At 38.1% G+C, this 25,583-nt stretch overlaps 2 protein-coding genes across 2 annotated transcripts; both read left to right on the top strand.

Moving 5' to 3' along the window:
- Nucleotides 1-160: 160 nt before the first annotated feature.
- hirip3 (HIRA interacting protein 3) lies at nt 161-5,534 on the top strand. The gene is made up of 8 exons (XM_039687410.2): nt 161-325; nt 894-1,023; nt 2,510-2,666; nt 2,754-3,377; nt 3,459-3,622; nt 3,974-4,124; nt 4,856-4,954; nt 5,071-5,534. Exons 1-8 carry the CDS (start codon nt 258-260, stop codon nt 5,262-5,264), a joined length of 1,587 nt encoding a protein of 528 aa, XP_039543344.2. The 5' UTR covers nt 161-257; the 3' UTR covers nt 5,265-5,534.
- Nucleotides 5,535-23,056: 17,522 nt separating this feature from the next.
- On the top strand, nt 23,057-24,791 carry rprml (reprimo-like). Its single transcript, XM_039685778.2, has one exon. The coding sequence runs from the start codon at nt 23,413-23,415 to the stop codon at nt 23,755-23,757; it is 345 nt and encodes a 114-aa protein (XP_039541712.1). The 5' UTR covers nt 23,057-23,412; the 3' UTR covers nt 23,758-24,791.
- The last annotated feature ends 792 nt before the right edge of the window (nt 24,792-25,583 follow it).

Here is a 25,583-nt window from a genome sequence, read left to right as displayed (position 1 = left end):
TTAAAGACGTATAAATTCTGTAACCTAAAATATTTTAATTAGCGTATCTATAAGAGAATTCATGAATCGTAACGCGGACACAAGAAACATTTTGACCGTATGTAAATACTGCGTAAGCGCGTCTGTCGGAAACTGTGCGTGATGACGTAAAGCAACGTAACCGAGCACAGCAAAGCGCGCCAAGTGTCGCGCTAAGTACGCACACTCGCACAGTACGCAGTGGTGTAAAAAGTGGCGCAAATGTGTAAAAAAAAAACATGGCCAAAGAAGAGGACGTGATACGAGAGTTCGTTGTGAGAGAACTGCACAAGTGTACGGATCTCAGGTAAACTGCGGGTTGAAAGAAATGCGAAATGCTGTCAAAAATGGTTATCATCATTACATATCAAAGAACGTTATGTTATGTGGAAGTCAGGGCTGAATTATGAACTCGTTAAATGAGACATGTTGCACGCATGCATCGGCTTCTAGCTAGTGAGTGATATCAAGGGAAAAGGAACGGATTAGGAAGATATAAGGGACGGTTATGTTGGATTCTTGTATGAAGAAGGTCACAGCGCAGAAGAAGCGTATTATTTTGAACGTGTAAAAAAAAAAAAAAAAAAAACACGATCAAGGGACACTACAATGATGTGTGACGCAGCTTACGTTAAAGCCTGAAGGGAATCCTGTGTAAGTTAGTTCAATAGTACGCTGAAGCGGTTTGACAGATAGACAGCACAAAAATGCCAATCATGTCCATAGACAAGCCACTATTAAGTGATGGTGTGCTTTTGTTTTGTTGTTTACAAAATATGTGGTGTTAAGTCATGTGACATTTTGCACGGATTTGTATTGGTCCATCAGAAATACATTTGCATGTCTAATTTACTGTTACTCTTCCACCATTCAAGTACATTGACTTTAGGCATTTTGCGGAGGAGATACCTGGAGAAGGTGGGTAGAGAGTCGCTCAGCACCAAGGACAGACAGTTGATGAAGAAAATAGTCGAGGAGGAACTTTTGAAGATGCAGGTGACTGAGGTGAGGAAGAGACCGATGATCTTACCATCATGCATCTGTCTGAAAACGACCCATTGTTAAGCTCCACCCTTTGATTATTGATTCCAATGAACTCCAACACACTTTACAGAAAGTCCCAGAACAAATTGGAGTTGTGAAATAATCATTGTTTCTAAAGAAATAATGTTCTACTCATGTTTAACATGAGTGAGTGTTGCACTTTTTTTTCCAGAGTTGAGGTCTTTGAGCATGGCAATTTTTTGTGAAAAGTGCCCATAAAGTGGTTAAAATTGATCGGAGATTAATTTTTCATGGACAGGAATGAATTGTAACATTACAAAACATTTTAGATGCAGCGACTAACTTGGACTTGACAGAGACGCCAAATCAACATAAAACAAATCAATATAGCGCAAGATGAAATGTTGAAATGTCTCATGAAATGTCTCAAATGCCAAACAAACTAACAAAGAATACCATAACTTTCAACTCACTCAAATGCAGTTTAGTATGATAGATACAGTAAGTGAAACAGTGCTGAGTTACCTCACAATTTTAATTTATCAAATAAACTGACCTGCTGTGCGAGTAATTCAGCTCTTGCGCGGGTAGTTTGGTAGGATTAAATGTTCTTATTCCTTCATATCTGTGGGACTCGTGTGTGTGATATCTGTCTCTTATTAGCAATCGTGCCCTACTTCATACCAGTCATGTTAAAAAACAAGAATGTTTTCACTTATTCATAAACATTATTGGATCCATCAGCATGGCAACAGGTTCCATCATTCCTCTTATCACTGCGTCATCAACCTACGCCATTGTTATTGTAATAAGTTAGCGATCTTTAAAAATGATCATATTTATTTTTTTAAATATGATTTTTTTTTTAAAATTATATATATATATTTTTTTTACATATTGTAGTTTAAATGAGTTTTTTATGATATCAAAATTTCATTATTCTTGTCACCAATTTCAATATCACAAAACCACTAACTCTAGCCTAAGTAAAAAAATATTGACGCGAAGGATGCAAATACTGACAAGTTCGCGGGCAGTATAAAATGCATGGGCGTGACAATTACGTCAGAATCACGACTGAATGCTAGCACAGCTGACCAAACAGCGAGCAATGTCTCGTTGCCGCCTCTGATCTGCAAACTTTTTAAATCCAACGTTACTTTGATAATCTCTTCTAAAATCTGAGTGAAAACACATAATAAACACAACTTATTGACAGTTACATTCCTTAAATCAGTTAAAGATGCTTTTACGTTTATTTAGGATTGGGAATGAAGATGGACACAGTTTGAACCACAGTATGCACTTTTCAATATTTAATTGTAAGTGTATCAACCACAACGCTTGGCCAAATGTTTTGAGCTTTCCAAACACCCCAAAAGAGAAAATAACATAAGCTTGTCTGATGATATGGTGTACATCAACACTGTGATTTGTCAGTAACATTTGGAAGTTGAGGTTTAGTAAAGGTAATCTATCTTTTCAGGACAGCAGTGATGATGAGCCTCTTATTAAATGTGTGAATCCGTCAAAGAGCCAGAACAAAAGGAAAAGGGGGGATGATGACAACGATGATGGTGAGGATGAAGAGAATAAAACGGTGGGAAAGACAAAGAGATCACGGCTGGAGGAGTCTTCTCCAGGTATCTGTGTAGTACTTGTGGAGTTTGTCCTCGTTTTATTTCCTCATTGGATGTTGTGTAAGTAACTTTATAATCTCTCTTTTCCAGATTCCCCTGACTCTGGAATAGAGAAGGCTATGAACGAGCGAGGGCAAAAAGAGGAAGAAGCTGGAAGTGATAAAGACACGGGTGAAGAAAGTGAGGAGGAGCAAGAGAAAAAGAACATTAAAAGAAAACCACAAAATAAGAGACGGGGCAAAAAAGAAGAGGACAATGACAAGAAAAGGAAAACGAAGAAGAAAGGGAACATGATGGATAGCGATGAAGATGAGGAGTTGAAGGATTCTGATGAGGAGGAGGAGGAGGCCAGGCAAAAACCACCATTGAAAGAAAAGAAAAAGAAAGAGGATTCAGACAATGAGGAAACCAGTGATCAACCAGCAAAAAGTGAGTCTGCGAGTGATTCTGAGGATGAAAAAGTGAAGAGCAAAGCAAAGACACAGAGCAAAAGAATAGATGTCAGAAAAAAGAAGCCGGTCGAGAGGGATATTGTGAAAGAAGTGGAGAGGGAAGTGTTTGGGAGCAGCTCTGAAAGCGAGGAGGAGAAAACCGAGAGCACTGAAACAAAAAACAAGAGCAACTCTGAAAATGAAAGCACTGGAGACAGTGAACAGGAGACAGATAAAAAAAACGATGCTGCTGATTTATCATCTAAAGAGAATGAGAAAAATGGTGAGAATCCCTCAGAGGTCAAGGTGGGTGCACGTTTAAATCTTTCTACTTACATTTGTTCATGTCTTCTTTTCTTTATAGAGGAGAAATTGAAGGACAGTCAGAAGGAATCAGCAGAGGACTCCGACTCCTCGTCTCTTCCCTCACTGGAGGACGAGGAGGAGCGAGAGAAGGGCAACAAGGAGGAAAAAAGCGCGACGAAGAAAAAACGCAGTGAGGATAGGGAAAACGCAACCAGAGGAAAGGCAAGATGAATTGAGAACTCAAAAAATATAATAACACACAACTTGTTTTTTTCCACTACTGTCTGTTTTATTTAAGGACTATCAAACAAGCAAGAGTGCTGTTATTCTGAATAGCAGCAGTGACCGAAATCTTTTGTAAGATTATAAATGTCCTCACGGTTTCAAATGAGTGCTGTTCTTTAGAACATTCTATTCATCAAAAAATTCAAAAAAAAATGTATAACATGTTCTACAAAATATTAAGCAGTTTTTCTTGAAAATTCAGCTTCGTCGTTATGACAGCGATACAATGATTAAATTACTAAGAGACTCAAAATAATAACTGATTTTAATCCTTTTTTTCACCATCAGGATGAAGAGAATAAGGCTGTGTCCAGGCTGAAGCGCTACATCGCCCTCTGTGGTGTGAGACGGAACTATAAGAAGCTGTTAGACGGCTGCCGATCAGTAAAGGCGAAGGTGGCTGTGCTGAAAAAAGAGCTGGAGGAGCTGGGTGTGGAAGGTTAGTGTGCAACTGTGCATGTGTTGACACGCGTTGGAGCACGCGCACAATTAACCCTCAATAAGACTGCTTTTTTTACATATGCGTGTTGTCTTTGTGAATGAGTGGTGCTGTTTTATTTACTACACATACACAAACATGCATGACGCTTTTGGTGTTGTCAGCGTCTCCCAATACTATTGTCAGGTGCACAGAAACTCAAAGTTCTTAAGACAGAATTGTATTTGTTTTGTACAGTACATGTGCTTCTCATAGTAGTAGGAAAATAATAATAGTTTATTAAAACATTTTCAACATTAATTGAACAAATATCAAACTACTTGTTTGTGCTTTTTTAGTTTTAACATAACAGTAAACCTCTATTGTGCACCACTTTGCTAAAAAAATAAAAAGAATTGTTACATATTTATTTGATTAAATTTTAAAAGATGAATTGAACTGGTAAAGTTTTAATGCATTCATTTCATTAACTGTTTTAGATAATACATTTGTATTCAATCTTAATACATAAATTATAACAGAAATAAAAACACATTTCATAAGGCCCTGTCACTGGTTTATAAGTTTTGTGAATTCAATTGATTTGCCATGATTTGACTATTAAAATGTAATTAAACCATTTTTAATAAAAAATAAAATGGAAAACAGAATTTTGGAGAAAATAACACAGAATTTGGGAAAAAATTAAAAGTACAAGCACATTTATTCCCCATGAAATGTGCCTGTCCCAGGTCAGCCCTCCATAGAGAAGTGTAAGAAAGCTCGACTAAAGAGAGAAGAAGCGCAGGAACTGGCTGAGCTAGACCTCAGCAACATCATCACCACTCAGGGTAATGACACTTGATTTTGTATCCCAAGAATTCCCATGTGTATGAATACCTTGAAATCAGGGAATTTTACCCTGTTCAGCCCTAAACCTAATGAAATGACAACTTTTTTTCATCAGGACGTCCCAAAAGAAGAGCAGCAGCAGCAGCATGGCCTCCCGCACAAAATTCCTCTCCTCCCCCCTCTGCCTATAAACGTGTTGTGGACTCGGACTCCGATATTGGGGAAGACCACACAAACACCGGCCGTAAGAGAGGAGCAGCCTGGGGCAACCTACAGGGAATCATCAGTGATGATGGGGAGAGCGACTAGACGGCAAGTGCCTTCTAAATACAATTGGTTCCAGTATTGCACCTGCTCTCTGTTTTACAACAAACTGTTAAACTTGCTCTAATGAACCACCACATTTTTATGTGTACATCCTCAATGGTTGAAGGGTGTTTGGATTTTCCCTCCGATGTGTTTGTTCTATACTTTCATGCATTTTATAATTGCTAGTTTGTACTTTGAAGTATATTTAAGTGTTCCAAATGTGTAGAATGAGGTTCATGCAACTTTGAAAATAAAATAATGTATATTGAATTTGTTTTACATTATCCATTCCTTCTCCCATGTCTTTTTTTGTGGACATTTTTTTTTTAGAAATGTGCTTTGAAATAATTTAAAATTAAAATAAGCCCAATGGTTCACTCACTCTCAAGCCACCCTAGGTGTCTTTCTTCTTTCAGACGAATACAATCGTAGTTATGTTAAAAAATATCTTGGCTCTTCTAAGTTTTATAATGGCAGTGGATGGCAACCAACAGATTGAAGCTCAAAAATGAGCATCCATCCATCATAAACAAACTCCAAACGGCTCCTGTGGGTTAATAAAGGCCTTCTGAAGCAAAACGACCTATTTGAGTTCAATCCAGTGATCCAGCTCTCTGTACCTCCAGCGAATGGACTACTAGCAGCAGCCAGACAGACTGACTTAATGTAAACAGAGAAAGTCACTGAAGAAGAGAGCTGGAGTTGTCATAATTGGAAAATATTTTTATTCACTGTCCTGTTTGTCTCATGTGGGTTTGAGCCTTTTTGGGTCAGACGTCACAAGTAGACCACAAAGTTAGATGCAAAACCAATGCAAATAATCAGTCTTAATTTTACTGTTATGAATCCACTGCTGCCTATCCTAAATGGTACTTATAAACTATATCAAGGCACTACATACTTGAGTATGGACAGAGAAACAGATAAAACCCAGTCTTAATTGATTAGACTCCCACTTTGAAGCACCCAAAATGTCCACTGGATGGCACTGTATAATTGTTTTTGACCAAATAAAGAACCAGTAGGTCTATTATCTCAACAATGGTAGGCATATTTAGTGGAGTAGTAGAAATATTGTAGATAAAGGAACAGTATATTTTTTATTAAAGATTTAAGTTAAAATCTGTCATTATTTACCTTATGTCATGCCAAACACGTATGATTTTCTCCTGTAACAGGCACATGGAGAACTGATAATTAGTGAACAAATTGTAACAGGTTCTTAAATCATTAAAAGAATTTGGGTACATGCTTACCTACAAAGAAAACCACAGATTAACAGTATCACAATGAAACAAAGAAATATCAAACTAATATAAACACTCTGATCATTATGTGCATTATTGAGGTAATTTTTCCTGCTTCTGGTAATTCAGTTCTGTTACAAACCCAAACAGTTAGACATGGTCCAGTGCATTTCTGTGGTGTGCTGTTGTAAATACAGTGTGTTCATGTGTGCACTGTTGTGTATAGTCTCAGATGTGCAGGCTGACATTTCTGATATCCACTGCTAAAAAAAAAAGAAAGAAAGCCGTGGTCAAATCCAAGAGGAGTAAGACAGTGGATATGGTGTGGCAGCGCTTCCTTTCTGGTGTCCATGATTAAATTTCATGCAAGAAGAAAGCCACTAAAATAATTTCTGATACAGGAGAATCAGTTACTCTAATTCAAAGTGTATTTTTTTTTTTTAATTATTCACACATTAATATTATTATTGTGCTAGTAATATATTTCACATTTGCTTTAATAGCGAAAAATGCTTTTATCATGCATTTGATCTAAATTAATACAATTTGTATTTATTACAAAAGGGGATTCAAATATGAACATGAATCCTAAGCTGATCCAAAGGGCATCTTGAGTGTCATGATCTGTGCCATGTAAAATGTGAATTGAAATTGTTTTTCATCATTTTCGTTTAGAATTGACTTTTCATTTCCAGGTTTAAATTAGGTTTTGAATTCCCCAATTAACAGACTTTTGGACCCACCATATCCACCTTATTTTTTCAAGAGCAGCCGCAGCCATTTCTAAATTGAATGTGTCTGGCTTCTGGTCTCATCCGTTTCCAGTTAATTTTAGCTGTACAAAAAAGCTTTTTATGCTGCTTGAAATTGCAAACTGGTATTTCTTACGATAGTATTTTAATTCTAAACACACTGGTTTGTAGCACAAATAGTTTTACCGTTTACTGAACTTTGTTATTTGTAGTTATTTACCTTTAGCAGCTAATGAATCGGAAGTCTCACACATTCACAGAAAATTGCTAACCATTTATGGTTCCCCCAAAAAATCTTCACATATATATTGTTCATAAATTGATCATTTTTCTCTTATTGAGAAGAACATTTTAATAATCTGATTGTGTCCAGTTCTGCTCCTGGAGGGCCACTGACCTGCAGAGTTCAACTCCTGCCCCAATTAAACACCTGAACCAGATAATCAAGGTCTTCCAGGCAAGCGGTGCCAAACTCTGCAGGACGTCGGCCCTCGATCTAAAGAACTTCTTTCACTATGAAGAACCTTTTGGAGAAAGGAAAGGTTCTATAGATGTTAAAGGTTCTTCATGGAACCATTGATGTCAATAAAAGAACTTTATTTTAAGAGTATAGGGGTTCGTTGTTGAACCAGTGAGTGCTTCCATTGCAGCAAACTTTAGAAGCACGAGAGTTTTTAATGAAAACGCTGCACATTTCCTTCAGTGTGCTCCCACTCTCCTGTTCTCTCACTCATTTCAATGCTCCTCTCCCACGACGATCACACCCACCCCACAGTAACACCTCAAACACTGTAATTAATCAAGACGCGTGCCGTAATCAGGAGGAAGAGCGGCTATTTTTAAAAGCCCTGTCACTGCGGGTACATCGAGAAACGAGATGAGAGAAAGAGAGAGAGACAACAAGACTGATTCATTTATTATGAGTGCTTTTGTCTCTGAGATATCAAGTAAAACATTTAGCTCGATGTCTTCCATCTGAGCTGCTTATATCTTCACATTAAATCTGTTCTGGATGAGAAAAATAAATAAATTAAAGGTGGTGCAAAGAGGAATTTAGATACATGAGCTTTTTCTTCCTCTTTGTCTCTCTCTTTATCTCATTTCATGATATTGTATACAATCTTCACTCTTTCACGAACACAATTGCCTCAAGACTATGAGCCGTTATTTTAGTTAAGCAGTGCTTTTCTAGTGGTATTCTGCAATAGTTACCTAAAGAGCTATACTTATACCTAATGTGTTTAGGATGAGTTTAAGTAGACTTGAATTAAACTCTTTCAATTAAGCACATTTGATAAAATGTTTTGTATCCTTTATCCAACTCAATACCATTACCTTTTTATTACACACAAACAAAATGTCTTTAAAACCAAATGCAAAAATAGCAATGTAACGAAAATGAAACACCTGATTTTAGACCACAATAATTAGTATGGTGTTAATTACTATTTTACAGCCCAAACAGCTTCAGTTCATCTTGGGAATGACAGATGGAAGTCCTTCACTGTGGCCAGAGGGATTTTTGAGCCATTCCTCTTCCGGAACAGTGGCCAGGTATGTGATGAGGAAAAAGTTTTCTGACTTGCTCATCCAAAATACCCCAAAGTAGCTCAAAAGTATTTATATCTGGTGACAGTGCTGGCCATGGGAGAGGTTCAAATTCACTTTCACGTTCATCAAATCATTCTGTCACAAGTCTTGCTGTGTGTATTGGAGCATTATCATGCCGATACACGGCACCCCCTTCAGGGTATGTTTGAACCATTAGATGCACTTACTCCTCCAGAATGGTTCTGAAGTACTTGGCAGTGATGTCTCCATCAAGCGCAGTAGGGAATGCCCTGATATTGCAGCCCAAACCATCACTGATCCACCCCCTGTGTTTCACTCTGGCCTCACAACACTCTTCAGGCATTCTCTACTGCAGAGTGTGAAGGATGTAGAAAAGACAGTGAAGGTGGACTCGTCAGAGAACAATACATGTTTCACATTGTCAACAGCACAATATTTGCACTGTTGGCACCAATGAAACCAACATTTGGGGTTGGCACGAGTGACCAAAGGTTTGGCTATAGCAGCCTGACCGTTAAAGGGGTGGTTGATTGCGATTTCACTTTTTTCGTTTTAAATAGTGTGTAATGTTGCTGTTGGTGATGAATAGTATCTGCAAAGTTGCAGTGCTGAAAGTTCAAAGTAAGCAGAGATATCGTCTTTTAAAAAATCAGGAAGTTTAATGCCTACAAAAACGACTCCTCCCTCTGCAAAATATGCAAAACAAGTTTGTCTTCGCGACAAACTTCAAAAATCTTCATGGGTTTTGTCGAAGAGGAAGAGTTAGTGGAGAGCTCTAGCCATATGCCGTCGAAAGTGTGTTATTTTCACCCAACTGTCAGGTCTTCTGTGTTCAGGCGTCCTACGGACACTTCTTCAACAATGGCTAAAATGTATGTTTGATTATGTTCCTGAAAATTACAATCGTAATTTAGCTCTCTGTGCTGCTCATTTACAGAAGACAACTTCCAGAATCTACACGAAATGATGTTTTATTAACAAAGTTCGGGAGGAGCACGTTCAGTTAATTAACCCGAGTGGAGTGCACTCAGAAATCAATGACATGAGGTGTATATATAGATTCAGCAATCTCACCTCACTCCATCGATAGTTTCTACACGTGGCCGCACACCGGCCCAATCAGCCCTGCGCTCACCAAGATGCCGAGGCCAGTCTTCGCCGCCCCCGGCAACACTTCCATCTTCCTCTCTGGCCTCCTCCTACAGCTTAGCCGTCGATTGAGGCAAGCGCTGAGAAATTCAGACGCACAGGCTTCTTGAAAATTGAATAAAGCGGAGCTGTACGATCTGTACTTTACCCTAACACAGTGAGCAAACCATTCTCCAAAGCCAAACCTTCATCGTGTAAAGGAAAAAACAACAACAAAAAAACATTTTCTCTTTCGTCTAGTGACTAGGTTGAGCATCCATTTTTCTCTTTTCCCGTTTTCCTATTTCTGTCCAGCTTTGGTCCCTCAGCGGACACAGTGAGAACTTTCCCGGTAAAGCACTTACATTTTCTCTTTCATCCAGCAACACAGTGTGAGAAAATCTCTGTGTTGAGTACTCATTTTCCTCTCTTTTTGGTTTCTCTTTCTGTCCAGCGAGCATTGGTCCGGTGGCTGTCTTCTGCTCTTTAGCCTTTTGGGGGTTCGGACCAAACTCCGAGCTTGAAGCCCTCTCCCCGGACAGAACGCCAAATACACATTAAATCTTATCCACTCTAATTAAATGTAAGTGTGAACTCGTGAATTCAGTGCTGGATTCAACAAGAGAATGTTACTAAAACATGAAGCCGTTTCAACTTTAAAACCAAAGGCAGCCATTGTTGGGCCACAACCTGTAAATAAGACTTAATCATTTGAAATGTACTTGCATGTATAATTTCAGATGTAATGTTTCAGTTTTATCAAGGACGTAAACAAATGCCATGCAGTGCTGGCTTTAGTAACCACTTAGTTATGCTATTTTGTGTGTCTATGACTAAACACTTACAAACATTTTGGACCTGATCCGATTTGATCAAAAACGTAAACCAATGCCAACGCTGTTTATAGTAGCCAGTTGGTTCGATGCTATTTTAAGACAGACGTGTATAAAGTTCGAATAATTATACTTAATCACAAACTTCAGCTGCTGTTATCAGTGTACAGTATGGTTTGTTTGCAGGTTTTATGTAATGTATGTTGTGTAGCCTATTTAATCAGGAGAAAACGTATCTCAAAAGCTAACAAGCAGTAGTAGCATTTTCAAGTAACAGCATCAAAAGTCTTATATAATAGTAGAATAGAATAGAATAGAATTACAAACATGACTTTTGACATCCCCAACAAGTGGACAGGTTGTGTGGCCCCTTTTATGTTTATATTTAAACCAGTGCTATTTTACTATTGCTATTGTAGTATTTTGAATTTGCTTTTATTTTTACATTTTCAGCGTTTTCGTTTTAGTCATTTCAGTACATCAATTTAATTTTAGTTAGTTCCCAGGGCAACCTTTCCAATTTTAGTTTCATTATAAAGATTGTTTTTTCATCTAATATTTTAAATTAGCAAGTGCCAGGTGTTCCAGCGGGATCTTGTGTTAGAGACTGATGACAAATTTATTCACTATAACACTGTCTGTGTTATCATTAGTGTCAGTCTGTTTAAGTCTCTATAACGCTATATTGGGGATTCTGTCAATAACAGTGGTTTATTAATGGCGGTATTGTTTAGTAAGCTATAGTTTCATGCCCAAATGTCAACTAATTATTATATAAATGTGATCATACCTTTCTTTATCATAATCTGTAAAAATAAACACCAAATGGTCTTATTTAATAACATAATATTCTGAGTGATTTAAAAATGCAGACCATTCAGATCAGTGCCGAGGTCTAAACTGGTTGATAGTTTAATAAAGAAGATGACTAGACATCATTCACTTAGTGTCAGTGACTTTTTGACACCGACATATCTCTCTTACACACACACACACACACACACACACACACCCTGCGGCATGTGCCCAACTATACGGCCATTATCTCTTTTGGTTGCTATGGTAACCCTAACCTCCTATCGCAGACTTTAGTTGGTGATGACTGTGTGTGTGTGTGTGTGTGTGCGCGCTCTGCACTTATAAGGTATGTTGGTATTGGAATATTGAGTTAATTTGCAGTTACTATTTTTAAAACTAATGATGTCACTCATGTGCCTTCAAACTGTGACAACCCACAAACGTTTCATGTATAAACATACAAATGCACACGCATAATCCACAATCATGATATCAGTTTCATCCAGTACAGAATGCTGTTAGTGAATGTGCTGTTTTCACACGAACACACACTTTCTAAAGTCTCAGTTGTTGTGGACATTGATTCTATGCTCTTCTGAGTCTTTGTAAAGTCCAAAACTGAAAAAGCATTTTTATTTTTTATTTTTATTTTTTTTGCAGATAATGGTCAGTGTTGAGTCATTGATTTATTAGAAAATACAAAGTTTGAATTCATCCATGACTCTATTTGACCTCTTTTCATACTCCATCACCTCCATCTTAGTTTTATGGACCAAGTTGGCAAGCTACTGTAAATCCTCTAAGCATGTTTTTGGCAAGTCGCTTCACATTTTGTTCTGCCGAACTGATGTTGGCCTGGTGCGCACTGAACGATTTTTAACAGTCCTTTATGACTGTTGTTGGTCAGACAGTAAAAACGTGAACCCCACAATAAGCCATGTCACACGGTTGGATCTCAGTTGTCATTAATGTCAGACTCTATGGCGCTTAAGACATGTTAAAAACGGGCGCATGCAAGAAGACTCATCCGAGATTACCATCATCTATCCGTGACATGTTCAGTGACTGAGCTGCATACACAGGATAGAATTGGTGGCTACTGGCTAGCAAACAAAACCAATCTCTAGCAATAATTTTGATCATGGACTGTCTAGAAAAAAAACAAAACAAAGACTATGTGTGTTGAGCAAGTTTTTTTTTGTAGTTGACCCTATAATTGCTCCATTCGCTTCTATTGGTTTTTGATTTGACGGTTGTCGTAACAGAAGCCACACTGCAGGACGGCGTGTCAAATCTTCTGACACTGCCGGAATTTCGTTCTAAAAGGTAAAATTTGATTGCAATGGTCATTAATTGGCTGTCAGTGAAAGAGTCAAACTATAGCGATCAAAGACCTGATCAAACATCTGAGGAATCTTTTAGGATCCACAAAATTTTGAGCTTAAGACATCAGGTCCCAGTATAGGACCTTACTGTCTTCCGTTGTCTGCTTAGAGAGATTTGACTGTGCCTGAGTACTCAAATGATGGAGTCACTGCCAGTGACTGGTTTTCAGTAGTTAAACGTTTTAGACAATAAATCACATCAGTTTTGGATGGACTAAAAGTGAGCTTTTTGGTCTTGGAAATGCCTAGTGCCCTTACAGCACAAGCTGGGAGATTTTTAATGTTCTGCTGTTTGCTATAAGCACTGGATCATTAACACAATATGGCATAAGTACGTACAATGGCTCAAATTCTTGAGGTTAAGCATATCCAGGGTACACTTCAATTTGTAGCAGTAATGAACCGATGAAGAGCCCTCTGCCTGTCTAAATTACCCCACTATCTAAGGAACCCATTAGTCCTGATTCTTTGAGCACTCAAACTACAGAAGTAAAATGCTCTAATGCTTATATGCTATGCACTGTTAATCTCTTGGGTAGGATTAGGGTTGTGTGCGTGCATATACCCGGCAAAAAGTGCGTATCATATGCATGTGAAAACTGCTTATCATATACACGCAAAAAAAATGGTGTATAAATGGCACGAGAAATACAAATTGTGTAGATTTTCAAGTGTATGTCATTAGTTTTGCGTTCCATGTGTTCCTTTGTTTGTTTCAGTGTTGTCATGGTTATCAGAGCCAGACAGTAAAGGAGTACATTTACTCGAGTACGTTACATAAGGACAATTTTGAGGGATCTGTACTTTACTCGAGTATCATTTTTGGGGAGTACTCATGACTTTACTCAAGTACATTTGAGAGGAAATATTGTACTCTTTACTTCACTATATTTACTTATATTTATATTTACTATATTTACTTCACTATTTATTTCATAACCGTGAGTACCCGTAACTACTTCAAGAAAAAAGAAACATCTCGGAAAGCCTTAATTTGTTGTTTCTTTCTCAAACGTGATTGGATTGGGTAGGTGCCACTCCACTGATTGGAACAGCCTATCAGCAATCACCTTCAGCTTTCCACCAAAGTCAGCTCCATGGTCAGATTTACATAAGAGACAAAAATATGGTCGAAACAATGGATGAAGATGCAGCAGGTTCATCCTGTGAATGTGCTAACCCGTGGTCTTACCTCGCCAGATTATTTCAATTTTCTGGAATTTTCTTAAATGTTAAATAAAGCAACATGCAACAGAGCCCAACGAGGGAGGGACAGGACCGACCATCAAGCCGTAGCCCCAGAGTGAGTCTGACCAGTGGTATCAAGTGTCAGAGGGAATACTGGGGGAATTGGACATTGTTATGATATACTCCCAGTCTAGGGTTAGGAGAGGGTAACAAACTTAAATAAATATAAAAATGTGAGCCAACACTTGATGCAAGTGTTGAAGTAAAATGATTTATTGTATTTAAACTAAGAAAATGGAAGCTTTCAATCTTCAGGAGAAGGTCAGACCAAAACAACAAAAAAAGAGGAAGAGGAAGGAAAACTAAATAACCAACACCGGTAAAAGAAAATAATAAACAACATATGCTTCCCTCCACTCCCTGACTAACCAAAACAAGGATTGATATATAAAAAAGAAAAATACTTAAGGCAGACTCACTCTGTGAGGAGATCCTCTTACTGCAGAGTTCCAACTTGCTCTGCACAAACGTCCAACACAAGATTTCAACCTTCTGCCTAAATTGTTCCTGCTTCTTTTTTTTGTCACCTTTCAGCCCTCTTCTGGGAGCACACAACACACACTCGCTTTATGTGGTCAAAGATCAGTTTCTCCACCAGAGCTCAATCCAAACACACATTACGTGTTATTAGCCCATGCTGACCCCCAGATCGGGTCTAGAGCTCCACAGATCTAATAGGCATTTCTTGTAAACACAAAAGTGCATGAATAAAAGTGGAGTCACAGGTGAGTAATGAGGAAGGATTGTCAAGAGAACAGAGGCGCAAACTCCTACACGCACACAATGGTGCAGATCAAACCTGTGTACTGTGGCTTATCCCTTTACCTCTCTGTCTCAAACACAATTCCAGCACACTAAGCAGTAACTAAGCAACAGACCAGAGAGGGGAAGAGGAAAAAAACTGACACACACAGAAGGGATGGGGTGATATTGGGTCCAGTGGTATCTGAGGTTTCTTTAGCATTAATCTAATCAGGCTGGTCTAACTTTTTTTTTTAAGCACTCATTATTTGCCCAATTATTGTTATCTCACGTTGTGTCTGAAAGTTTAGGGATAGGATGGAGGATATCTCATCCAGAAATTGGCTGAAGGGGCTAGTCGTCACACTTTTTTACTCCATGAACACATTACCGTTCAAAATTTGTTGTCAGTAAAACTTTTCTCTAAAGATGCCTTTATTTGATCAATAAAAATACATAAACATTATTAGTATTGCAAAATATTAAAATTTACAATAAGGGTCTTCTATTTAAATATGTTTTTAAATGTAATTTATTGCAGTTATCAAAGCTGAATTTTATTATTATATGATTATTCTATGATATTATGATGATATTGCATATGATGTGAGTTGATGATTGGAGATGTCTTTGATATCTTAGAACACTCTGAAAATCATTCCAGCCTCCATGACACTAAATTAACTCTGTTAGACATTTAATTCGGTCCCAAGTCATTTTTATTTCTTTAGCATCAAATCAAGTGACCAGCAAGTGGTGTTTGATCTACCAAACTCAATTTCCTTGCTGAGTGCATTTGTAGGCCCCTATCCTCCTGCTAGAAATAATTTATGCATAACCACCCCCCCCCCCAGCAATGTTTTAAATGCAATCCGAAAGATGTATTTTCATTTACATGTACGACTGTAACAAAAAGTAGGGCTGTAACAACTAATCGATAAAATCTATTATTATCGATTAGTCACGTCTGTGCGCTGTGCTTGGAAACATCAGCCAGTCATGACGCTTTACAGTAGTGATCATTGAATATACCCAAATATGCTTTGTCTGTGAAATATGCTGACATGTTCTAAAATATGTTTGTTAGTTAGTTTCACACTTGAAATATGTTTTGATGTAATATTTGTTTTACACCCTCTTTTGATTATAATGTAAAGGAAAGCTACATTCACAATTTTTGTTGTCATAGTCTTTATATGACACATTGTTTTGAGGACAACATTGGGCAGGATATGGAATGCAACTATTTAAACAGTAACTAAACACTTAACCAACCTTTTTCAGTTAATGATCTGTAAGAATTGATCTTTATTAATAGCAGTCATTGATTCGAGTAAATATTTTGGCATTTGTTTATAAAGTGTTCTATTTCTACAATATATGGTGTAAAAACGTCTTAGTGCTGCCCTCTTCAGGTTGAACGGTGGCTACTGCAGTTGATTTTTCCTATTGGATGTTTGAGGTGGTGCGTGACACAGCGGTTGTTGGTGACGTAGAAAAGTTCCATACAAAGAGATGCGTCTCAGGTTCACGCCCCCCTCCGCTGGGCCCTGCCCACTTTTCCAGCATTTTTCAAATATTGCCAGTGGGTGGAGTCAGGCTCTGACCAGGGGTTTAGTTACGCTTTAAAATAGATTAAAATTAATATTTAATTATAAAAATATTTTGAATGTTGAATAATTGTTTTTAGATTTTTCATCGGACTAATAAAAAAAACAAAGGTAGTCTACCCTTTGTTCTCAAAGAAAGGGAGATGTGGTATTTTGGAATAATAGTGTGAAAGAATGCTTGTATTTTGAAAATAAAAGGGCTGTTCCGGGGCTTGCCGGATGTTATGTGCTGTTGGCTAAATAAAGACCAGCTCCAAGTACGTCGTTGTACGAACCTTATTTGTTTCTTTACAAAGAACGTGACAAAAACCAATTCTCGCCTAGGACAACTGGAAGCTGCTTGGGACTGGAAAATGCTGGCTGATCTTGATAAACGGAGATTGCCACCACTAACCTCTGACCAGATATTGTTTTGTGGTCAGGATCAGCATGCATTGTTCAATTGACAGAGTTAAGGGTGCTGCAGCGGTAGGTGTTGCAGCTGGATAAATTTGGGGACGTCATTTACGCATATGGAAGTGAGAGGTTTGGTTGGAAAAAAGGAAGGAAAAAGTACAAACTACTCCTGGAATGCCTAGACGGCAGCAGAAAATTGAAGGGTTAGTTAGAGAAAGGAGACAGCTGAGGAAGCAATGGAAAAGAGCAGAACAAAGTCAGAAGGAGGGACTCAATCTCTTAAAAAGTGTTACGACTCATGAATTTGCTGTTTTCTTTGTATCTTAAAAGCATCTAGGGTTGAGCTAGAGAGAAATTTGGAGGAAGTGCATACAGATGCAAAAAGGCATGAGCCTATGTCAATTCCAACAGACATACCACCTTTCAACCTACCAGAATACCAAATGGAGGTCTGTGCACCTAAGTGGAAAAAGGTAGAGCAGGCTGTGAGAAAGGCAAGGGCTTCATCATCTCCAGGGCCTAATGGAGGTCCGTACAGAGTGTACAAGAGGGCTTCAGGAGTTCTGCGAATACTGTGGAAATTGATAAAAGTGGCATGGGTAAAACAGGTTGTACCTAGAGAATGGCGCAGAGCAGGTGGATTCTTTATAAAGAAAATGTCAGTTTCATTCTATTTCACCATTAAACGTTGAAGGTAATGTTTTCTTTAGTGTTATTGCTCAGAGATTGTCCACATACCTATTAAAGAATGGCTTCATTGAGACTTCAGTCCAAAAAGCGGGCATTCCAAGGTTCTCAGGATGCTTTGAACACATCAATGTTATCTGGCAACGAATTCAGTCAGCTATAAAGGAGAGGAAGGAGCTCCTGTGACGTTCCTGGATTTGGCTAATGCATATGGATCAGTGTCACATGAGCTTCTTTGGGCAGCATTTGATTTTAGAGTACCAATGTCAATAACAAATTTAGTGAAAGCCTATTTTGGAGATTTGCAATTTAGTTTCTCAACTTCAAAATTCAGGAGTACATGGCAATGCTTATTGTAATAATGGCAGGATGCACCATTTCTCCACTGGCTTTTACCATGGCAATGGAAGTAATCATTAGGGCATCAAGATGGCTAGTAGAAGGAGAGCGCTTGGCTTCTGGGATCCGACTACCACCAATCAGAGCATACGTGGATGACATGACAACCATGACTACAACAGTAGACTGCACTAATCGGTTATTGGGGAAGTTAATAATATTGAATGAGCACAAAATGCAATTTAAGCCCTCTAAATCAAGGAGCATCTCGATAGTTAAAGAAAAGGTAGTAGATAAAACAGTCTTCATTAATCATTAATGGTGAGGCAATACCAACAGTTTCTGAGTAGCCAGTGAAGAGTCTTGGGAGATGGTACGATGGGGATCTAAAGGACACAGTTCGAGTGGGAGAAGTTAGACGACAAGCCAACCCGATCTCACGACCAAGTTGTACGAATTTGACGAATGATTAAAAAGTGTCTAATTCGTAACAATTCATACGACCTCACTCGTACGAATTAATACGATTTTGCTAAATCGTACATATTTTACGAATTGGCCAATTCGTATGAATTCGTACGAATGACCTACCCCTTACCCCGCCCCTAAACATAACCATCACGTGGGTTTAGACAAATCGTACGAATTAGTACGAGTGAGGTCGTACGAATTAGTACGAATTAGCCACTTTTTAATCATGCGTCGAATTCGTACGAATTGGTCGTGAGATAGTGTTGGACAAGCAGTGGAAGGGTTGAAGCCATAAACAGCTGTGCTCTGACAGGCTTACTAAAACTCTGGTGCTTTCAGTTTGGTCTACTGCCGTGGTTGCTGTGGCCACTGATTGTGTACGAAATCTTAAGCTCCTTCAGTATTAGCTATCACGTTTCTCAAGAGCTTGTTACCCTCCTCCATCCCCAGCTCCTCCTCTCATCAGTCAGTTTGGCATTGTGATCTCCCGTGAATCAGAATAAATTCTTGAATCATGTTGTACTTTAAAATCTTGAATGAATGATATCTGCAATACATTCATGTTGGTTTTGTTCTGTTTACCCTAAGAGGGTTATTGCTGCTCTATAATTTATTTTTATTTTCACCTTTTTCACTTCTGCACTTTATATCTTCAGGAATAATCTGCTAAGTGTCCTCTATAAAAAGAGACCAAACTTAATTATTTACGCCTGACAGTTTAAGTCATTTAAGGAAGTTTAAAGAAACTCCAATTTCAGGCTCAAAAACAGATTAAATGGTAATAAATGGATCACAACTATTGCATAAATATAATTTAGCACCATAAAATCCCTTAAAATACAAAATAAAAGTTTGTAAAAAAAAATTGAATTGAATTGAATAAAAATTTTTGAATTGAAATACAGTACATTCATTTTTTTTTTAATCATTTTTGACTGCCGCACGATCAGCACCAGGGTAACTTAAGCAACCTTATATTTGGGATTTTGATTAAAAAGGGATTTTAAATTATATTTATTTATAGTACAAAAAAAATATGAAATATATTCTGAAACATATTTTGGCCAGATACATTTATTTTCCCTGCAAATAAATGCACATAAAAACATCTGTCATAAACTAATTGTGCTTGCTTTGAGAGTTTGATGCTTTTTTTCAGAATAAATGATGTCAGTGACACAGAGTCTCTAACACAAACTCTAAGTCAGAAACAGATGTGAGCGCGCACAGCATCATGCTGCGAGACCTCTCTGGGTCTTCTGGTTAGCGCTAGACTGCTAATGCACTCGCTGGGTGATCTCGTCAAAGTGCCATTTAGATAAAGAGAGGAGGTTTGAACCCCCCACAGACAACAAACAGTTGTAACTATGTGGCAAAGGAAGGTTACAAATTTGTGATCTTCCTGTTTTATTCAGAATCAACTGCAGCAATTATACTGTAAACTGAAATGTGCATCCTGTTTAACTGTGCATTACATTTTTTGTGTCTCATTGCTGAACTTTACCGCTTTAGTTTCTGTGTGCAAGTGTCTGTGCAGTAGGATAAGAACATGAAGCCTTGGTTGCTAGGGGACATCTTTGCTTAAATTTTGTTGCTAGGCTGCCAATTCCCTCAGTTAAGTGGAAACATCTCCCCACTTTTCTGACCGTTCACCCTGCAACCTCCTCTGTCTCTATCCATGCATCTCATTCCTTTCCTCCATCTATTTTTTCCAACCAAAATAACCAGCCATCTGTCACTATGCATAAAGGTTGCCTGTTGCTAAGAAGTGTAGAGATACGTCAGTATCTAAATTTGTGAAATACGCAGTATTTCAGCTACATGCTGGACTCATAGGAATAGTCTCATCTTGCCAGGAACTGCAAGAGAGAGCACTACGGAAGTTAGTAATGTGTGAAGTCCACTGAAACTGTGAGAGATATGCAGCATGTGTGTTTATGCTCTTAAGCTTCTTTCATATTAATCCATGCAATAAATGATGAAAAGCACAAGGCGAGTACACAAAGAAGGGTTGAAAAACATGGCAGTGCAGTCTCATTTATAGCAACAGCTGGGCTAATTGCATTCTAAACAATGATGGAATTTAACCACATCATTATGCTGAGGGGTTTGGTGATAATAGTCTGTCTGGAAGTGACCTATGCACAAATTAATTAGGCACTTTTGTTAAACCAGCAAATCATTCTTACAGGCAGGTTGTCTGACAGGTAGAAAATAGACATTTACTTGGAAGCAGAATATAATCCTATAACCCTGTTTTAATATATTTCAGTGTCTCTATTAATTAAAATACGCTTTAATAAAGAAAGTGAAGGCTCAATAGTGAGCGCAGAACAGCTTGGCTTTCACAGAAAAGTTTTCTCTGGTTTTATCGATACTTCGTTTTTCATTTCTTAATTTATCCCCGTCTCTTCTCTCCCACGGTTTTCTCTGTCAGTATGACATTTGCCAGCCACCGCCCGCGCGCTCTCGACACACTCGCACTGTCCTCGCTTTTTCAAATTATTGTCACAGCTTCACTGGAGAAAACTGTACTCTGTGTAAATCAATCAAATAGACTTTGTTTGTTTCATAATTCTTGTGATATTTGGAACTGCATGGGCTTGGTCTCTTGGGAAACCAGATGTCATTTTAACCTGTTCAAACCCTAATTATGGCCAAGTGGCCATTTATATGTTTAGAATTTTTATTTGCTTTATTTCTACTCTAAGTGCAGTAAATTAAATATATATTTTTTAGAAAATTGCTTGTCCATGCAATGCAATGCAATGGGGTTGAATGTTGTGTAGGGCCACATTCAGATTAATTGTATGGACAAAACAAGCGTACACACAAAAGACACAATATCTTTGTTTTCAACAGAAAAAAAGTCATGCATTTTTTGATGAGTATCACTTTTTTTCTCCCGAACGAAATATTGTAGTAAATATATTAAATAAATATATTCTGCGATATTAAATCATATTTGACCTGATTAAACCGAGTCAAAATATGATTTAATTTATCAAATGGTCAAAACTTTGCTGAAAAACCTGTTGTATATGCCGTCCGTCATCTGATTGATAGTTCATACTACTTTTATTATCAAGTAAAAGGCTTTGTAAGAAAAAGATCCATATTTAAAACTTTATAAAACAACTAGCTTCCAGCCAAATGAACATACGGATTCGACTTAAAGGGTTAGTTCACCCAAAAGTGAAAATGATGTCATTAATGATTCACCCTCATGTCGTTCCAAGCCCATAAGAACTTTATCTTCAGGACATAGTTTAAGATATTTTAGATTTAGTCAGAGAGCTTTCTGTCCCTCCACTGAAAATGTATGTACGGTATACTGTCCTTGTCCAGAAAGGAAATACAGACATCATCAAAGTAGTCCATGTGACATCAGTGGGTTAGTTAGAATGTTTGAAGCATCGAAAATATATTTGACTTTATTAAACATTGTATTGTCTTCCGATTCTGTCCGCTGTGACGCTGCTGACGTGTTCTCTGGTAACCTGAGAACACATATAAAAAGTCATAGTTTTACAAAGTCGTAGTTTTATGTTTAATAAAGTCGTAGTTTTTGCTTGTTTTGGACCAAAATGTATTTTCGATACTTCAAATATTCTAACTAACCCATTGATGTCACATGGACTTCGATGATGTCTTTAATGGGCTTTATAGCTGCACTACTTCCTGAACTTCAGCCAGCTCCTTGTTTCCTGTCTGCCATTATTGGCCAAATTGATTAATTCAGGTGTGCCTGACCTCAGTAGTCATGGTAACAATAATCAGACACACCTGAATTCATCAATTTGGCCAATAATGGCAGACAGGAAACAAGGAGCTGGCTGAAGTTCAGGAGTGCAGCTGGTCATAAAGCCAATTCCTTTCTGGACAAGGACAGTTTACCGTAGTACCGTATACATTTTCAATGGAGGGACAGAAATCTCTCAGACTAAATCTAAAATTTCTTAAACTGTGTTCCGAAGATGAATGGAGGTCTTACAGGCTTGGGACGACATGAGGGTGAGTCATTAATGACATTATTTTAATTTTGAGGTGAACTAACCCTTTAAGTCTAAAACAACCTTGAAACAATTCATTAGAGGGTAAAAGCCTGATGTATCAAATATGATACTATTTTTTTTTTAATTTTAAATAATTCTTTCAATTATTATATAATAATTTTCAATTTTTTGTCTAAGTTTAATAAACTGTTCTGAAAATTCTGACTAGTTCATATATTTGGCTTTACAGGGTTAACAAAGGTATTAGGCTGCCCTGCTTTATTTCCAAAGTTTTTTTTATTTTAAAAAAGTGCCTTTGGCTTCATTCTAAAAACACTTCAAGAATGTGATGTCCATTGAGGAAAACGCAGGGTCTGAATAGGACAACATGTGACGGAAATACTTCAAAAGACTTCACCAACCATAGAGGTACATCCAGTTCAATGCGTGCATGGGCTTCTTTGATTTTCCAGAGCGATCAAGGTTTGACATTTTTGACCGCTGGATGAAATCCCATTGATTAGAGGAGCACCCTCTCTAGACACTGAATGGTCTCCCTGGCGACATCCAGGCTGATCGCGCTCTTTCTCTCTCCCTCCCGGCCCCCACACCTCCCATGGACCACACGCGCACACGTGCACACGCACGAAACCTGCGCGCAGATCTCAGCTGAGTTGCAGTGGCTTTGCAAGTGCCTTGGGCGTTGATCGTGCTAGTAAAGACTGACAGCCAAGTGTGAGAGAACGCAACAGAAACGGGGCACTTTTTTATCCAATTTGCGTGTAAACTGAAGACATGAACCATTCCAAATGTTTTTAGGAGATACTTGTATTACTTTTTCTCCTCATAAAAACTTGCCAGACTCAACAGGCAGTTGCAGAAAGTGAGTTGATGCCATAAGAGGCTCGATCGTCTTCAGCCACAGTCTTCTGCGACTCCGCTCAGCATGAACGGAACGTTTTTCAACCACACGATGTTTACGCACGGCGTTCTGCTCAACCGCAGTCAGGAGCTCGCGGGGACTCTCGTTGACTGCTGCACGGGTAACGGGAGCGAAGTGACCGCAAACGACGGCGGCGGGTCTTTAGTTCTCGCTCACGACGAGCGCAAGCTGTTCGTTACGCGCGTGGTGCAGATCGCGGTGTTATGCGTTCTTTCACTCACGGTGATGTTCGGGATCTTCTTTCTCGGGTGCAACCTCATGATCAAGTCCGAAAGTATGATTAACTTCCTTGTCAAGGAACGGAGACCATCCAAAGACGTCGAAGCGGTGATGATCGGACTGGGTTAGCCACGGGTGTCACCTGTAACCGGCCTGCAATTAGCCTATCCTCAGATTGGGAGGCAGGAAGATATGCAACTTTTACGTTCACTCCCTTTGTGAAGAAAATGTGGATGAACTGTTCCTGAAACAAAGATGACAGCTGCACGTTTACAAAATAAGAATGTATTTATTCATGTTTACGTAGCTTTTTGTAGGTATTTGAGGTCAGTTTGCATGTGATTTTTTACAGTGAAGTGTTTACACGTTTTTACCTCATAAAAAGCAGAATAGCCTATAGCTACCTTCTGCATTTATTTGTAAAATAATGCGAACTATGACTTTAGCGTCAGGGCGCTCGACGGTTCGTCTTGCCAAACGCAAATTGTTTCTTTGGGCGCAAGAAAGTCCCTTATTTAGAATATAGAACAAACATTTTTTTTGTCATAAAGTACCGCGATAACTAATGATTTATTGACGCACCCGCACAAACTTCGTCATAATGGAAAGCGCATGAGCTATACGTGTTGTCGTGGTTCCTTCCTTGCCAGCTCAATTTAGCGGTCGGTGTAGCCTAACTATTATTACTGAAAACCATAAGTGAAACCTACATATAGTAGCCTAGCCTACTTCTATATGGGCAAAAAATATGTACATTTAGTTTTGGGGTGGGGTAGGGGGGTTCAAGCCTTGGAGAAATTCTGACTTCCCCAAACCCACCATCAGCCCGGTCTGTATTAGACAATCACTTCCAAAAGCATGTTGTTTTGTGAACGCTGACTTTTGTACCTTGAATCACAGGTGTTTTGATTTTGAAGATGTCAAAATGTATTTTTCTTGGATGGGGGGGTGATGCTCGTCTGTTGCGGCACTTGCACGTTTTCCAAAATACTTCCCTGGTCGCAGCGGCTGACGTCTCTCCTTCTGCATGCGCGGTGCTCGCTGTGTGTGTGTGTGTCAGACACTTTCTAAGTAACACCTCAATGAAGCATGGGATATTTTGTAATATTGACTTGCAAACATGAAATTGTGCAGCATGCTTTGAATAAAGTTGTTTAAACATTGCACTGCTTTTAGTTTATTCTCTCCAATGATTAACTGATTAATAATTACATTATATATATATATATATATATATATATATATATATATATATATATATATATATATAATGTAATTATTCATGCATTACTTCAATAGGTTATTCGCATAGATAATCCTGTGATGCACCTTCATTTTTAATGAACCATTTTTAATTTTTAATTGAACAAATGTGGATTAACAAAGCTGATTTTGGAAAGGAGTAGTCTTTAAAATGAGTATGTAAAATCACTTTACATTTATTTTCCAAGTACAGGGAAAGAAAATAATGTAGCTTTTTCAAGTGTATGCTATTTGGTGATAGAAGCACACTGCAAACCCAAAAAAGTTAGCAAAACTCAGTTACAAAAATCAGTTATGTCAACATTTTAAGTTAAGAAATTCTTCTAAGTTGAGAAAAAACTTCTATATATTCATAAAAGTTCATTTAATTGAACGAATTTTTAAAAAATTAAGCTTACACTACTCAAACCAATTAATTATTTTGAGCATGTACTGTTGAACTGATAACCAAAATTTCTGTCATGATCACTGTAAACGTGCATCTTAACTAGTCGTAATTGTTCTTTGAGTCAGTTGTCTCTAATTCTATCACCTGCACACATATGCATACACACAGTTACAAGTGTTGTGATAGAAAATTCTCAATTTGTGAATTAAACACAGGTTGTCATGCAGGTGTCCTTCTGGTAATATAGACACCTTTCCTGTCACCAGAGTCTGCTTCCAAAAAGGCCTTTCTGCTTACACATACA

This window comes from Pimephales promelas, chromosome 3, assembly GCF_988280905.1.
Source record: "Pimephales promelas chromosome 3, fPimPro1.hap1.1, whole genome shotgun sequence".
In the NCBI taxonomy this organism is placed as follows: Eukaryota; Metazoa; Chordata; class Actinopteri; order Cypriniformes; family Leuciscidae; genus Pimephales; species Pimephales promelas.
The sequence above is the reverse complement of the archived record's forward strand: the minus strand, read 5'-3'. Positions and strand labels throughout refer to the sequence as shown.